Source organism: Pongo pygmaeus, chromosome 3, assembly GCF_028885625.2.
Source record: "Pongo pygmaeus isolate AG05252 chromosome 3, NHGRI_mPonPyg2-v2.0_pri, whole genome shotgun sequence".
In the NCBI taxonomy this organism is placed as follows: domain Eukaryota; kingdom Metazoa; phylum Chordata; class Mammalia; order Primates; family Hominidae; genus Pongo; species Pongo pygmaeus.
The window spans coordinates 159,512,540-159,530,101 of record NC_072376.2 but is presented as its reverse complement, the minus strand read 5'-3'; the positions used below and the strand labels follow the sequence as shown (position 1 = coordinate 159,530,101).

Here is a 17,562-nt window from a genome sequence, read left to right as displayed (position 1 = left end):
TGAAACATAAAATTCAAGATGCCTAAATATGCTACTAAGTCAATTCATAATATATCTCTTTCCAACAAAATAGCAATTGTGAACCTTGGGGAAAATTAGGAAATAAGTCATGAATGCCAGTGGATTTGATTGATATGACAAGAATTTTCAGACACATTCTACTACTTATCCATTTGAGTATTTTGAAAGTCAATACCAAATGGATATTTCTCAACAATTTATACATGGTTCAGCCTATTCTTACCTTTAATTTTTTCTTTAAGACCAACCCTCTTCTCTCCAAATCTCTTTGGTTTGGTATTATCTCTAGTATCTCTGCAACTTTCGTTAGTAAAAACTTCAGAATATATTTCTTTTCAGCTTTTCCCATACAATACACATTTAAGCATGCTCTAAGAATGAAAATATTTCCATTTTGCAGACAAGAAAGTTTTATCTTACCCTAACACAGAGAAGATTAACAAAATGTGATGTACTTTTGAAAGTCCAGGAACACAAGAGACAAAGAACACCTGGTGAATTAGGAGAAAATATAGGCCTTTAAGCTCAACTATGGAAGCATATGGGTAGTTGTTGTTATGTCACTCTTCTCGCAAAAATCTTAGGCATGTATGCACATATGCAAGCTGTCATGTACTTCAAAAGTACTTTTAAAACTCCTTTTTATTTCTGTCCAATATGTTTCTCAATTTCTACTACTTTTACAGTGTTTTCATCTTCATTTAAAGATGCTATACTTGTAGAAATAAGACACTAGCACATCTGTTTTACTTCCCGCCAACTAACTCCCTTTCACTAAAAATCCACATATGAGAAGGGAATGGTGTGATTTATTAAAGATCATTTTTATCCTAGATAAGCAAGCTGAATCTGTTGCACATTCAAGCCATTTTATTCATTTTCTCCACTTTGGAGAAGGCAAGGAAGCCGAAGGTTGTTTAGCTAGCTAAAAACTTTTTGGTCAAAGGTGAGTTGGAGTAGGGCTGAGTGCTACGGTTACTATCCATGGTACTGAAATTAGTACTCAGCATAGAACCGAGCTGAGTTTAACTCAGCATATGCTGGCTGTTTGAAAAGACTTTCAGGAAAACCGAATCTAAGAATACAAAGGAAGATAGAAGAAGAAACTTTCAGCCTTCAAGACAGAAATAGAACTAAACCATCAATATTGCTATACTTGAACTCACAGTTTTTTCTTTTAAATTCCTGCAAGTTTTAATGTTTTCTTAGGCACCTATGCAACATCTCATTATTTGTAATGGACACTTAGATTTTGTTTCTTCAGGTGTCTTTCTTTTTTCAGTAATAAAAAGAAGTCCCTCCACCCATTCTCCACCTAACTTTCAAAACTGTTTTTGTTACATCCAGAAATTATGATTTTCCAACAACATTTAATCCCAACTTGAGCCACTGTAACGACTTTCATTGACTCATAGGATATTTCCTAATATTGTCTCCAAAATAAGAAACATCTCAAGATAGCTCCATATCAGAGGAGTCACAGCTCAGGTTAATAGAATTACTCCTGGAGAATGACCTAGATCTTCCTCTCGTTGGAGCTATAGATTAGCGTGATATTCTCATATTAATTAATAGTATGAGATAATAATCACATAAATATCTAAACCAGATACTTACTGAGGGAAAAAAACACCTTTGAAAACCTGTATTAAGTATGTTGTCCAACTGTTGTAGGGAGTCTGAATATTATTAAAATAGTGGAGAGATGTCTTTAAGCTAGGATCAGAAGAAGAAATGACTGCATCAACCATGACGAATTTTCCTGTGTCAGTGCCAAACTAGTGTCAGACAGACTTCCCACCAACTCTGGTGTCAGGGTGAATCACAGAAGAGGGCAAAAATTTGCTGCTTCTAACTACACAGAATTTCTTCCTCAGCCCTACTCTGCTATGTGAGTTTCCTTAAAGGTCATGGGAAATTAGGAGGGGGAGAGAGAGAGAGAGAGAGAGAGAGAGAGAGAGAGAGACCTTACTTCCTAAGCCAGCAACTCAGGTGCTTCCTGCTCTGTCTGGGTTCATTGCTTTCCAGTGGTGGTGACCAAACTGAAAGTTATGGTGGGCTTGCTTCTGGGCCTCAACCAGGTTGCTGTACTCCTCCAGCCAGGCCTTGGCTCTTGCCACAGCCAGTCTCCTAGAGCTGCTGAAAAGTGAGCTGAGTTTCTTTCTTACTTTTACTCCTGATAGATGGGAGGGAATGCATGAAATTGTTTCCATCCAATATCTCTGCTTATAAAGATTCTTTTTTGCAGGATTATTGCAAGTCTGAAGGAAGAACTCCAAGGGAGATATTTGGAGCCAAATATCATGATTTCTTCTGAGCAGAAAAGTGAAGTATCCTGTGAGATGAGCTCTCACTATTAAAAGGCTGTTTTAAACCTTATTATTTAATACTTTACCAGAGAAACAGCCCCTACTAAGTCCAAGCTATACTTTGATAACAACCACTCCTAATAAATCATCAAAATGTGCTTCCTCCTTTAAAAAAGTCTCCCATCAAAACACTTCCCACATAAATGATTAAAACAACATCACATTTTAAAAGCCATTTAATTTTAATAGCACATTTTAATGAAAAAGCAGCATACGTTGCCAATAAAACATTAAAATTATCTCTTCAATGAAAGACAATCGAACAACACCAAAAATAAATTAATACATTACCATAGTAAATAAACCATCTATTAATAAAAACAAGAAACCAGGCCATATACAGAACTCAAGACTTTGGAGAGCCTCAAATAGAACAGCAATACAGCAAAATTTGTAAGAATATATCTATGTGTGCATCATTTTTAATGAAATATTTACAGTAGATAAGGTACCAGTTATCATGTACCTAATTTTTTGTTCCAAAAGAATTTTTCCAAATAATGTGAATTTACAAGCAGTGCACTGTCTTTCTTATAGTTCAAATTAGTTTTTCTACAAACAAACCTCCAAAAGGAAAAACTGAAGTATTCCTATAAATATTAACATGTAGCCAACAAAGCAATTGAAAACTGGAAGACTGAAATACCTTGGTGAAATCTAAAATCCGAAGGGCAAACACCAAGTGGCAAATGCACCTAAAGCTAGAAAATGGTGCATTAGTCGTGCTTCCAACTGCTTCTTCCCTTCTGTTAGAGGTGTGTGAGTGTGTGTGTAAGGGTAAGTGAGAGCGCTCATGTGTCACGGGGACAATGTGGGAATCCCCATTAAATATGTAACGAAGTAAACAATACTTCAGACAGTGAATCAGGTCTACACGATTAAGACATCCATTATTGAGTGTCAACTCACAAATCAGAACACTACCAGTAAAAACAAAGAAAAAAACAATCTTCATTCAAGTGAGAATATACAAATGGGACAAAAGGAACACAGTATAGGAGGAAAGCTGTAAAAATTCGGCAAACTCATCAAACAAAATTTTTTGAACGTTACTAGCTATACATTTCCCCCACTTTTTTTAGACCGAAGAAGTTTAATTAATTAGAATGTGCACAAAATTAAGTTGCTAGAGAGATAAATTAATAATTTACAGAGGGTTGTTCTGCAATAATCTAATAATAGCTTTCAAGATCAGTGAACACAGCAGGCGCAACTCTTTTCTTAAGCATTAACACTTCGGAGAAGGAAAAGGGGGTAAGAACCACAATAAAAATATATATATAATATACAGTGTAAATGCAGAAAATCTGCCATCTTTTTTTAAAATTCAAAATACTTTAGAGATGTCTCTATCACATTAAGCATCAACTCTAGTTTAAAGTTTTAGTCCTGAATCAATTTCTATTTCTGAAAAATAGTTGCAAAGTGTACTTTTAAACTTGAACACGGGTGATGTCTGTAAGAATAAAAACAAATCTTACTTGATCATTCTTGTGGACTTTTTAAAGACTGTCTCGTCTGCCTTCCTGCAAACAACCATCTCCACACTTCCTCTGAAGAAGCCGAGGTGGGGTTCAAAGGGACAACTTTGCTACAACAGACAAATACCATCTTTTGTTATTCTTTCCTTTGAGAAACTGTTTCACATTCTCACCGGCTTGGGCTCAGTTGTTCGCTCGTTCGCTCCGTCTTCAGTCCTCGATTTGTCGAGATTCACATTTACTAGAATTGTTCCTAATCGCCAAAAGTGAAAAGAGGCAGAAGAGAGAAGGAGAGAAAAGAGGGGACGAGGAGAGGGGCGTCTCTGGAGAGGCCAAGAGTCTTCTAAATGCCGGCGGAATATTTCATTCTTTTCTGTTTCTGCCTCTGGTTGCAGAACCAGACGCGCACCACGTTTTTCTTCAGGTCCAGCTTCTCCGCGATGGCGGCGATCTTTTCAGAGGAGGGCCGAGGCTGAATGGCAAAGTAGGCTTCGAGGGAGCGCTTCTCTGGCGCAGCGATGGACGTGCGCTTGCGCTTCTTCTCCGCGCCATTGAAGAGCTCAGGCTTGGTGAGCTTCTCGCGGTGGGACTTCTCGGCCTCCTCGAGCCATGCCTGCAGGATGGGTTTGAGCGCGATCATGTTATTGTGCGACAGTGTGAGGGACTCGAACCTGCAGATGGTGCTCTGGCTAAGCGAGCCCACGCCGGGGATCTTGAGGTTGGCCAGCGCGGAACCCACATCTGCCTGGGTCACCCCCAGCTTGATGCGTCGCTGCTTGAAGCGTTCGGCGAATGCCTCCAGGTCCCGCGGGTCGGCGTCCACGTCGCTCATGCAGCCCATGTGCGACGGCAGCCCGTGCGCGTGGGCCATGCTGAGCGCTGCTTGGTGCATGGGGTTCATGGTGGCCATGTGCGGCGCGTGAGCCGGCGTGGACACCACAGCGCCGTCGGGGCCCGCCATAGCGCCCAGGGCCAGCCCGGGACTCAGGTGCTCCAGCAGCTCGCCCTCCAGCGCCTGGTGCGGTTGGTGATGGTGGTGGTGGTGATGGTGGTGGTGGTGGTGCGTGCCCGCCAGCGCGGAAGGGTGAGAGATGGGCACCGATGAAGAAGAGGCGGCCGACGTGCACGGGATGGTGTTCATAGTGTGGTAGGTGGCGTCCGGTTTGAAGGGGCTGTGGTGGGGCGGATGGTGGTGGTGGCTCTTGCTCTGGGAGACGATGTCCACGGCTGCCAGAGCCTCGGCGCGGGCCAGCAGACTCTCATCCAGCCCGCCGAATATATTGCTCTGCAATTGTAAGTAGAAGGCACACATTACGCTCAGCAGGGAATTGTACGCGCTCTCTCCAGAAGCCCCGGCCCAGGGCTCGACACCGTCGCCGTGCCTACAACATTCCCAGATCGTTAAAATAATAATAATAATAATAATCCTGAAAACAGAGGTGAAGAGAAAAAGAGGGAAGCCACCGAAAGAAGCCGAGAGTGCAGGAGGAGGAGGAAAGTGAGCCTGTAGACACAACGAAACAACACAACACGCGCACAGGCAACATCCCAGGTCATAAAAATTAATATGAAAGGCAAGACCCGCTGAATACTTAGAGAGGGGGGAAAATTGGTTGGAGGTGTGGGGTGATTTGCTGTGCAGACATGAAAAAAACATCAAGCAGATAAAGGGGGCTGTCAAAATGTGCCTTTAAGCGGTGATTATGCAGAAATACGCACCGGTGGGGTTGGAAGACAGGCTCTCCGCATAGCCTCCGAGCCCCCGCCGCCGCTGCCGCTGCTGCCACTGCTGCTGGAGCTGCTGCTCCGGCCTCCGCCGCCGCCGCCGCCGCCACCGCCACCAGCGTTGCTCGAGCTGCTGGGGGAGCTGGCCGAGGGCGCGGTGGGAGCCGAGGAGCCCGGCGAGGTGCTGTGCAGTGCCGAGTACTTGGGCTCCACGTGCAGGCTGCCGCCGTGCGGCATGCTAAACGCCTGCTTGCTGTTCAGGGACATCATCATCATCTTCCCGCCCGCCGGGGCGCTGGTCCGTAGAGGCACTCACTGGCCCCGGCTGCCGGGACCCTCCGAGAAGTGCCGGCACGGGGCTGGAGCTGGGAAGGGCCGTGCGAAGTTGAGCTCACCCCGCCACCGCCTCCGGACTCTGTACGCCTGATCTCGGCTACGCGCTCCTTCGCCGCCTCTGCTGTCAGTCTGAACGGATGCCTGACTCCGCTTGCCGCTGGCTGCAGACCTCGGCACCCGAAACTGCCCCCGCTCCTCTCGGCCGGCGAGTTATACTCCCCTCTCCCAGCGCCTACCTCCGCACCCCCCGCCCTCCCTCTCTCCCGCGCGCCTCCGCCCTCCCTTGCCAGGAAACGCCGGCTCCTGCTCGGTTTCTCGCGTTGCGCCTTCTCCCTCTCTACTCCCCTCAGGCTTGAGTCCTTTCTGCTCTCCCCGCACTCGCCTTGCGCTCCCCCCCCGCGCCCTCCGCCGCCCCTTTTCTGCCGCCGCCCCTTTCCAGCGTCCCGCGGCTGCTACTCACAATCGCGCCCCTGCTCAACCCCACCCAAATGGCCAGGTCCGCGCTCCAGTCGCCAGGCAGTGCCTACCTAAGGACCAGCCTCCAGCCCCTCCCGCTTCTTCTGCCGGGTCTCTGTCTCACCGGAAAAAGAAACTCCCAAATAAAGTTGCGGCCCAAGCCAGCGTTGGGTAGGGTTTTCCCTGGACTACTTGGAGTGCCTCTTACCTGGCTGCCACCTCCCACGCCTCCTGCTTACCACTAAGTTCCAGGCTTCCAACCCCACTCGGCCTGTCCCCACCCCGTCAGCTCAGGTGACCCTGATCCCAGGTTCCCGGCCACCGCTGAGAACACAGACGCTGCGGCCAACCCGGGTCCTGCGCGCGGCTCTGAACTCCCGGCCCAATAAGAGCGGAGGTCGGCGTTCGGCTACGAGCCCCCCACGGCCCGGCGGGTGCCTGGTGCCAAAGAGACATGGGGTCGGAGGGGCTGCAGGGCTTTCTCTCACTCGATTTCTCGCAGCTCTCAGCGGATTGGACAGCCGCGGAGCAGGCTTGGGTCGTCTGTGCGCATGCGACTCCTCCCCCTCCCCGCTGTTCCCCCCCCAACAACACACACACACACATACACACAGGCACGCACACACGCTCCTCTTGCCCCCCTTTTCTCCTCCTCCTCCTCCTCCTCCTCCCTGTATCCAGTACAGTGTGAGTTGATCTTGGAAGGATCCACTGGCAAACCCTGCCCCTGGATTTATTATTCTTCATTAGCCACAGTCAAAGGAAGAAGGGGCAACTGACAGGGAGAGGGAAGGTCAGAAATTACACAGCGCATGTGCTGCTGAATACACCCCACAACACAGACACACACACACACCCCCTCGGGGGCTGGCACAAGCCCCACTTATCTTCATTTCCACAGCCTTTCCGTGCGGAGCCTGTTTTTAGCTGACACTTCACTCCCACTTCTGTCCCAGTCCCAGTGCAGACCACTTTTCCTAGAGATGGACACACACTCTTGGTTCCAGTTGCAAAAGGAGATAATCTCTTTCTTTCTCTCTCTCTCGCTCTCTCTCTCTCTCTCTCACACACACACACACTACTTCCTCTCCTTCTGGATCCCATTTTCTCTCTACTTCCCGCGGTGTTGGGGGCTGCTGTCACCTCCCTAGAGAGCGGAAGGAGCAGGGTGCAGGCGAGGGTGAGAAGGCCCCGCGACCCCGACGCAGGAACCCGCGGGTGGCCCAATCCGGACGGGGGTTGACCGGTAGCAGGTGCAGGCACTGGGCGCCTGGGGAAGGCGAGCAGGTGCGAGAGCAGGCGGCAGGCCTGAGAGGCGCTGGCGCGCGCTGGGACAAAAACAGAGTGGGAAGGAGTGGAAAAGGGGAACCCTCGGGTGGTCAGCTCCCGGAAGCGGCGGTGGAGAGTAGGGGACCGCCTGTCCACCCCTGACCTCAGCCGGGCGGAATAGCGGTTTCAAGATGGGACCGCTGTCCTCAGGAGCCGCCAGAGTGCTGGGGAAGGCGGCTGCAACGAGCGCGCGACGGGCTCTGTCCATGGTCCTTAACCCCCTTCTGCTTTCCCTGGATCCTCTCGGGCTTGCCTTTCTCTTCCCCTGTGTGGAGGAAAATAATAAATAGTAGCCGAAGGGGACTCCTAGCAGCAGTGTTCCCGGGTGTGAGCTCAGAGAAACCTGGACGTGGGGCAGGGAGAGGGGAGTGTTGACGTGAATGAATGTGGCTTGTGCCGGACGGTTCAAGTAAGTGCTTAGGTGTTTAATTTCTACCTCAACAACAGCCAGAGTAATTTTCAAGGAAACAAAAAAAAATGACATTGTACAGCTCTCACTGTCTCAAGCTTCAAGAAATGAAATAAATCAAAGTTAAAAGCTTGAGTATCATTTAATTATAGTGCGAATAGCGCTTTGAAAGAAGTAGAACAACATCTCTAAACAAATTATGACTGGGCCAGGAAGGAATTATTAGATTGAAATTTCATTTAGGCTCGGGAGACACCGCGCTTCACTGTGTAATCTGCTATGCCTCATCTGATTTGTATGCTTAATTCAGCTTGACGAATTTATTAGTTTTCATAATAGTGAAAAAATTGAGCAGTACTATGAGCTAATGCATTGTGGGTACTATAAATTGTATGTCATCGTGGAAAGGCTGAAGTCTATAGAAATCTTTTATTAATGTCGGTATAGGAGGGAGGATTTCCTGCAAGCCGTGAAGAGGTTCATGCCAAACTCTATCGGCACTATGTCTCACTGGTCTATTAACATATCGTCATACCAATTAGACTACTTCATCAGTGATATAATTTCAAACTTCAAATTATGTCCTAATTAACAAGGGTTGTCCAATTTGCTTAATCTTCAAAAGGCTTTGGATGGTCTAATTAGTATTAACTGTTGGGCATCTTTAAAGCCTAATAAAAAAATCCATAAAAATATTTTGGGTGTGTTTTCTATCGGTACTGGATAAAGGCCAAAGGGCCAAAGTGAGAGTGAAGATGGAAAATAACCGGAAGACAAATGTCCTCTTCTTTATAATTCCCCCAGATTATTATAGCAAGTTAATCACATGAGAAACTTTTGGGTATTGCCACTCCTAAATAGTGTGTTTATGTGTTTAAATAAAGGCACAAGAATATCAAGGAGAAAAGCCACATGGGGAAAAAATTCTTCTCTTTCATTAGGTGCCTAATTAGATGTAAAGTAAAAAGTAACCCTGAGGAGTTTCCCAAGCATTATTGTGGCAACAGTCTGCTGAACTTGAATTGAAAATCAAATATTTGGGGTGTTTTGAACCTCTCTCTGTCCCCTCCCCCTTCATTGAGCTTAATTACTTGCAATAGTTGTTTTAATGTATGTTGTCACCTGGGAGTATTGAGAAATGCATATCGTTAATATGAATTAATCTTGATTTTAATAGTAACTGACAACTGATCTCCAAAATGCTAAACACTTGTCACCACTTCATATGGTAAATAAGGTACTATAATAAATTCATGAAATAGAGAGGGGCACTGTTGAAATGACTGGGCAAACTTTGTTTGATATGGAATTTATTGACCAAAACTATTTTAAGCAAGAAAACTCCCATGAGAATATTTTCCTGGTAACTGAAATTCATATATCATCAAAAAAATTTTTAACATGACTTTTTTATCTCTCTGATATTTCTCAGTGATATCCCTAATTCCAGACAAGAAAAAAAGGAAGGTTGTGTTTTCAAATTATCAAGTTGAAGTAAATTAATATGTGGTTGTAGAGCAGTTCAAGAGTTTATTTACCTGTATTTCCTTCCTCCTAGAAAACACATACATTTTTAAAAAGTCAAGTCATAGAGTTAGACTTCTCCATTTCCCACTCAAAGTGAAAAATGAATAGTGATTGTGTTGCATTAGAGGGAAAAAGCAATTGTTCCTTCGTCAACCAGGACTTGCAATCTTGCAGTCTCTCCTTTCAGGAGTGTCCAGAATACCAACATCGTTGCGGTGATATCAACAAAACCCATTTCGGTTTTGCCCACAGGCATTGCTGCAAAGTGCTCCAGCGAGTGCGGAAGCCTCTCTCCAAGGAAGAAAACCTCCAGCCCTGCAGTTATCAGGAGCCATCTAAACAATTAGAAAGTTGGCAATAAACCCAAGGGGTGGAGGCAAATGACCCAAAATTTGAAATCTGCTTCCTGAGACCTCAACATACCTATGCCCAAGCCCCTATTCACACTTGTGCATCTACACACCTACAGACCTACCTAGCAAAAGGAAAATAAACATTTTATTTTTTAAGCAGCAAGACGGAAAATTGATCAACTCTGTGACTACAGGAGGCGCTCCTTTCTTCTCGCCAAGCCTCTTTGTTTGACAATAGCTTCTGTCCAGTCCTCTGGCAGATGCAGACAGATGTGAGCAGCCCCCCTCACTACCCCCCACTCCTGGGTGAGGAGGAGTAGCTGGAGATTCCCCTCAGGCTTCTGGGCAAAGGGTCCCCGCAGTAGGCGCCCCCCACCCGAAAATCAACCCTCGCCTGAAGCGATCCCAAGGGGAGAAATCTCTGTCTCCTCCTTGTATCTGGGTCCTAATTTACTATTAAAATTTTAAGTAGTGCATTCATATTTTACCGGACCTAATGTCTTTTATTAAATTTTAATCTATTAAGGGCAGGGTGATTTCTTTGTATTTCAAACAGAATTGAATTGGACTACAAGGAAGATTTCTGAAAAGACAGATCTGGCCCTATTCGCTCACCATTTCGATCTCAGGGAGAGAGTGGTTGGTGGAAGAAAGAGGGAAAGGAGGGATTCTCCCATCTGTTTTTGTACGGATTTCAAAATCAGCCAATCTGCTTCAGATTCTGAATAGAAGATGAACACCCTGAGCTCTCTCTGGACTCGTGGCTTGAGGCAGAAGAGTTTAGGGTGGGGGGGGGGTGGCATAGATTAAACTCTTCCGTGGCCTCTACTGTTACAGGGAGGAAAAAGAAGACACAAGAGGGAATTATCCCTGAAACAAACTTCTGGAAGCTCCCAGGGACGTAGTTGCAGAGCAAAGTTCAGGTGAAGGGGGGCGCTTTGGGGCTTGAGTATTGAGATGGGGTTTATGTTTGAGGAGTGATGGGTGGATTTTGTTCAAACATCTTTTCTCTTCTGAGTATGTCCACTACTACCCTGTCACTAGCTCCCCGTGTGCCCCAAGTCCCCCTCTCCTGCGTTAAATGAGTCACTCTCTCGCCCAAAGATTCCAGGCACCCCATATGCCCGAGGGTAACCGCCTCCTTTCAGTGCCTTTCCGGCTCTCACTCCCAACCTTCCAATGCAAGTAGTCAGCGAGTGTCACCAGAAATCTGTGCATCCAGTAGTTCCCAGGCCCTTCTAGAACGAAATACAGACTCACAACCTCTTTCCCTCCCATCAAAGCCAAGTAGAATTCACGGAGGAAGAGGCGACAAAAGCAAAGACTATCAGCACTCCAGAAAGCATACTCTGGAGGTTGGGAGAGACTTGGCCAAGACTAGTGGCCTGTAGTCGCACAGCAAGCCACGTGGGGCTCTCTCTAGGTAATTCTGAACAGAGGAAAGCAGCCCGGCAGAGGACAAGAGAATGAAGGGAGACAAGGCAGAAGAGAAAGCAACGGTTCCCCTTTTCCCGCTGGAGGAAAGAAAGCAGAGCTCAGTTTCAAAGAAAGTAGACTGGGAGGAGGGGGACGCAGGACGCAGCCAGCCCGGGCTGGCCGGATGCCTTAGAGGCTCCTAGACGCCCTCTCAATTCTGTCTGGTGGGTTTGCTAAGGCTGATTGTGGCCAGGAACTCACATTCAGGGACAGCTGATTGGACCCACTGGCATCGACTAACCTTTGAAGCAAACACAATAGGCTCCAGGAAACTAAAATCTGCCCTAGGGAAGGACTCAACTCCTCAGCACCTAATTCTGCACTCTTCCAGAGCACAGGTGCTCAAATTCACACATCTATGCAGACACACACACACACACGCAGGCACGCAGACACACACGTGCTGACACTAACGCACACCCATTCAGACGCGCACACGTTTCTGTTTCTCCCCTCTTCTTCCCACACACCACATGGAGGAGGGGGGCAGACCTCTGCGTTCTGTTCAGAAGCAGGCACCCCGGTGTCTACTTGCCCCAACGAACTATTATTTTTCGTCGCAGTGAACTTCCTTGGTCCGCGTATTTACCTCTTTTCAAAGTTAAGTCCAGTCACGAAATCAAACTTTAAGCATTGGAACAATCAATGAAGACTTTTGCAATCCATGGCGCCTAGCGCTTCCTAGAACTAAAATAAATGCAAGAAATCGAAACTTAATTACTTGAAAGAAATCCAGAAATCCCTCTGCATAATTTATCCAGTCATTTTTAGTAGCTTTTGTGTTCGGTGCAGTGTATGTTAACTATCCACTTTTGGCTAAGATCTGGCTCCTCTAAGTCGCTTCCCTGAGGTTCACTGCCCTCCACCTCAGCCCAGGAATTCTGCCCTGCGAGGGGCTCCCACCTCCTGCCACTCCTCAGAGCTGATTTAGTAACCTTTTTTTTTTTTTTTTCCAAACACCACCAATTGTAAGGGTACCAGAATTCCTGGGGCTATGTATACTTCAAAATTGTTTTAAATCTCACCCATTCTCTCTTGTCTTTTTGCTCACTAGGGCTATTATTTGAATTTGTGTGAGTTGTTTCATTCTCCATCTGAAACCAGGCCTCTTAGTAAATCCAAACCAGAACTATTTCTCTGAGGGAATAGTGCACCTCAAAAAGTACCATTTTGCTGGTGATGCAAAAATTGATTAAAAGGTGAATTTTTTCTATTCTCCAGGGAAGTTCTTTTTTTTTTTCTTTTCCTTTTTTCCTTGAATGTCATTATATTCCTAATGACTAAGTACTAAGTATTTGTTCTGACTGAACTACTCTTCAAGGTACTTAGCTGGACTACAAAACCTGGATACTCGTTTCTTCTTCTGATATCTGTTCCTTCCAAAATCACTCATTTTCTCCTCTCCTTTAGTTCCTAACTGACAGAGAATCTTCGTATCTATAAAGCACTAAAAGACTTCTCATCTGGAGGCACTAAATAAAGTAGATGCTCCTGTTTTGGGTTTAAAGATGCAGGCTAAGATCAAATTACTTTTGCACCTATCAAGGCTCTGGCACTGTGTACCATGGGGAATTTAAAATTTGGTGGTGACCAGTGCTATGGCCAGTGAATCTGTAAAACTGAACAGTACCTGAATCTATCAGCATGGTGAGGGTGACTCCTGAAAGGCAAGCTGTTTCATAGACACCTCATAGAAATCTGAAGTAATGTTATGAAAGAATGAAAAATACATTGGGGAACAGCTTGGAAACTGAAGTACATTTTGATTTAACTTACATTAACAGAAATGTAATGTAAAAGTGAAAGGATCTAACAAAACCATTAATAATTAAAAAATAATTACAGATAGTCTATCCTTACTATTCATAACCACTCAACACTTTAGACAAAGAAAACGGAATACTCTTAATGGGAATGAGATGTGAGCAGACTGCTAATGAGAAGTTAACCAAGAACTGTGCATTTGTCAAAGGAGACAAGTTTCCTTGTTTCCCTCACCTGTGTATTTTTATTCTCTCAAAGTTAGCTTGGACCTTCATCTTCCGTCAGCACATATACTGAGTGTCAGAGTTTATACAACCAAAATCTCTTGAGCAATAACAATGCAGACCTTATCAAGTTCTGAGGATCAGGGGCACCAGATGGCATGCCTATTAACCATTCTCATTGACAAATATTTATAGGAGCCTAAGAGATACATGTCTCTGTAACAGATTTTTGGTTGGACAATCCTATCCCACAGGATTTCACAAAACAATGACCCTCTAAAGGCAGCAGTTTGTTCCCTTTCCCTGTTTGTGATCACTTAAAAAAAAAGATTAATCATCATTTAAGGATTCATTATCAGTCTTTTTCTTGTATCCCTTACCACAAGAGTTGTGCCCCTATGTTTTAAAAAATGTGAATGCATCTTTCTGTTACCTGAGTAGGGTTTATTTCCAGACTTGAGAGCAGTATTCTGCATATAAGTATTCAACAAACTCTTAATCATGCACTAGACATTTAAAAAGGTGTTGGGAAGAAGGTGCAGTGACTCTATTCCGATTTTCACTGCATATTCTCCTTTATTTTGTTTGAGAGACACACGGGACTGCCCCTAGAGTGCTCTGTTGACGTTTGTTCGAGGCACCGGGAGGAAATCAAAGCAGCCTGGTGGAAAGCAAACTTCACTGCCTCTTTTCAGAGATAAAGGGAAATCTTACAAAAGGAGAGATTTGCAGACATACAACTAGAATTCAATGGAGTCATGGCTGAGCATCTGCTGGGAAGCCACCAGGAAGTGGAGACCTACAGCCCATGTCAAATTGTATGCATCTGAAGGATCTGAAGCCTCTTTCCTTCCTCTCCCATCCCCAGATGAATTAGAAACAAAACAGCTTGCCTTTTGTAGGAAACAGAAAAACCTAAGGAGAAATGCTAATAGGTTGACTGCAAAGATTGTAAATACTTCTTAGCTATATAAATATGAATTGAGTGCATAAAACATGTTAAAATCCTTGTAGGCATCCACTCTCAATTTTTTTTTAACTGCAGCAGAAGGACCTTACAACGACAACAAATTCACCTTTAAGCATTTATTCTTTCTTGAAATTTTGTATACAGCCTATGATTTGTCTGTAAGTCTCATGTATATATAGAAGTATGTGAATCAAACATAGAATGATAGTATTTGTACCCAAACATGTGCTGTTTTCCCTCTTCTTTCTCTCCTTTATTTGCGTATACAGATCACCAAATTATAGTTCAACTAGCAAGAGCGCTGGTAGATGCTATAGCTTTGTGCCTTGACTACTTTTTTCTGATATGCATATGAGATATCAGTTTGCCCTAGCATCAAAACAAACACACTGTACTTGAAAGTATTAATAACTCTCCTCAAAACAGAAATACTACAGTTTGTGGTGTTGTGTGCCTATTGCACATTTTCTTTGGCTCTCAAGGCCAAAGTAGGCATTATCAACATTATGCTCATTTGGCATATTCCTAGCCTCATATTTCATTGATTTCTCCTGGCGTCTATTGACCACTTACCTAGTCTGGACCACATGGTTAGTCATTTCTATAGTGACCCTATGAGGCATCCTGATATCATTGCTCCCTTAACTTTTACATATCAAACTAGTCATTTTCTTTACTTTTGCCCATAGACTGCAGATTTCAGTGGAAAGAGTAAGGAGAATAGTCTAGTTTCTCTTTAAATTGTAATTTACCATATGTTTGTGTTATCCATCTGTCACAGATATGGTAGCTTGCCACTCGACATCCCCTCCAGCTTCTTTCCGGTGTGCCTTCCTGCCATGCAGGGTCCATGAAGCTAAAAGCTACATTTCTCACACCCTTACAGCTCAGGTACTGATGTAACCAAGAGGCAGAAGTGTGGGTAATTTATTGTCAGGTGGTGAGTCTAAGAGGGGCGGTACTTCTTTAAAGCCAACAGTTGTGCACCTCTAAGATGGTGTGTTTCCGAAGTCTTTATTTTCACCAGTTCCTTCCTATTCCCCTTCTTCCTGATTATGGTAGAGTTCACAGCTTTCCTGGCAAGCTAGTTCTGCACCATGGTTCTGGGAATCATTCCCAGACGTTCAGCCTAGAGTCTGCTACTTCAGCCTTTCCAAAGATTTGTAAGCATCCACCTGTATTAAATCTCTCTCTTCTTAAAATAGCTAAAGTGGTTTCTGTTATTTGCCGCTAAAGCTTGACTGATACTCCAGCTTAACGTTATTTTTCTCTACTGCTCAGTTTCCCTTTTACTCACCTTTAACTGGCTCTCCATCTCATTCTCTACAGAATATATCGCAAATATTCTCCATTTCTGCCATCATGACTTTGAGCATCACCTCACCTCATGGTTTATCAATAAAATGATTTACTGTTACATGTTCTACCACTTAACTGCTCTATCATCACCTAATCATTTTTTCTGTGTTTCCACCCCCAACATCTCCTTCTTTGATTCTCCCATAAGTGTCAACTTAACCTCCTCCTCCAGGTTAGTTCTTTCATATGTCATGAGTTTTTACCCTCTCACTTCCTTCGGAACTGCAGTCTATCAATTTAACTCTTTTTCTTGAATCTTCAATTTCTCCTCCCCAGTCTTTCTCTTGTTACCCCACAAATATATTTGAGATGTATTAGCCATAAAATTTAAATTAAGAAACACTTTAATTTTTTTTCCTTCGATGTCTCTCTTTCTTCACCATCAGAGTTGGCAATGGCAGTTACATTTACTGCTTTCATTTGCTTACCACCCAATTGTTTCTTAACTTCTGGCAAGATTATTTCAATCCTTGACTCTCTACTGATGGTGCTCCCTCTTACGTTCCAATGACCTTTTAGTTTACAAATTCTGTATTACCTTTTCCAAAAGCATGGGCTTCACACTTGGAAATTTGTGCTGGCTCTGCTAGTTATTGACTTTGATTCTCATTTTGCCCCTGTGAAAAATGTGGATAATAATAGCAAATTCTTCCCCCAGCTTATTGAGTAGATTAAATGGCATATTGCATGTAAAAGGCTTAGCATATTTCCTTGGATGTAATAAGCACTTAATAAATGTTAGCTAATAATAGAACAATATCAACAACAATCTGCAGAATGTGAGTGCTGGTAATCCTCTCATTCTTGAAATGGATTGCCATGGATTTAAACATATAATCTGTAAAGGCAGGATATGCCAGCCTTAGCAGAGTCAGTCTTTAAACCAGGATTTGTTCTTTCTTGGTGTTCTTCTCCCACCCTTTCCAGTCCATCAAACAAGGCCAGCCACCCAATGGCCCATCTCCCTGAGGCTATTTTATGTTAAAATGTGGGCTTATGTAATATTTGTTAATTAACTCAAAGATCCATTGAGGGAAGAAGGGGGTTAAATATTGTTGGTTGGTGCTATATCTTTCTCAGAGAGTCTGACATTTTCGTGGCCAGGCTTCATCTATCAGTTTAACATCATTTCTAACTTATTGCCTCAAAAAAAATTCTGAGAGAAAAACATATTCAATACCAAAACCTGAGCATATTTGATATGGTTCCTTTTCTCAAGTCAAGAGTATTCTGCACATCTACTCTGTGAGACATTGGATTTTTTTTCTCATTTTCCTTGGCTACTCTCCCATTTCCCAAAAGGTAGTGCTTGCCCAAGGATCTATCAGCTCTGTTTTCACTTCTCTCTTACTAATTCCATCAATTTTATAGCTTCTACTCTCACCAAAATGCCTCTCCAAACTCTATTACTCTGACCTCTTCTGATAGTCAGTTTCACATTCCAACAGTTTATTAGATTTTTCCATCTGGACATCTGCTCTACCTTCAAACTCAGTCCCTACAGACCCATACCAGTTTCACTTATGGAAGCTATTACTTTACATTTGTATACGTTTTTCCCTTATCTCCTAAATGAGACTGTGAAATCCCTGAAGACAGAGTCTATGTTTTACTCCTCTGTGTCCTCAACATGCTTATCATTGCATTCTGTATAAAGTGGGTGCCTGATATGTATTTGTTGACTAACTTAATGAATGATTGTTATGACAGAAAATGATTTGAATATTGTGCACTGAAATCTCACTAATGCTTTTTGTCTTTCG

General features: G+C 44.0%; 1 protein-coding gene across 2 annotated transcripts; it reads right to left on the bottom strand.

Moving 5' to 3' along the window:
- Window positions 1-2,553: 2,553 nt before the first annotated feature.
- POU4F2 (POU class 4 homeobox 2) lies at window positions 2,554-6,117 on the bottom strand. 2 transcript variants are annotated; one of them, XM_054486386.1, is made up of 3 exons: window positions 5,780-5,866; window positions 5,595-5,632; window positions 4,215-5,166 (listed from the first exon to the last, which is right to left on the bottom strand). In XM_054486386.1, exons 1-3 carry the CDS (start codon window positions 5,864-5,866, stop codon window positions 4,215-4,217), a joined length of 1,077 nt encoding a protein of 358 aa, XP_054342361.1. The 2 variants fall into 2 exon arrangements, with proteins under 2 accessions (XP_054342360.1, XP_054342361.1); XM_054486385.1 differs by having other exon boundaries at window positions 2,554-5,156; window positions 5,591-6,117.
- Window positions 6,118-17,562: the final 11,445 nt, after the last annotated feature.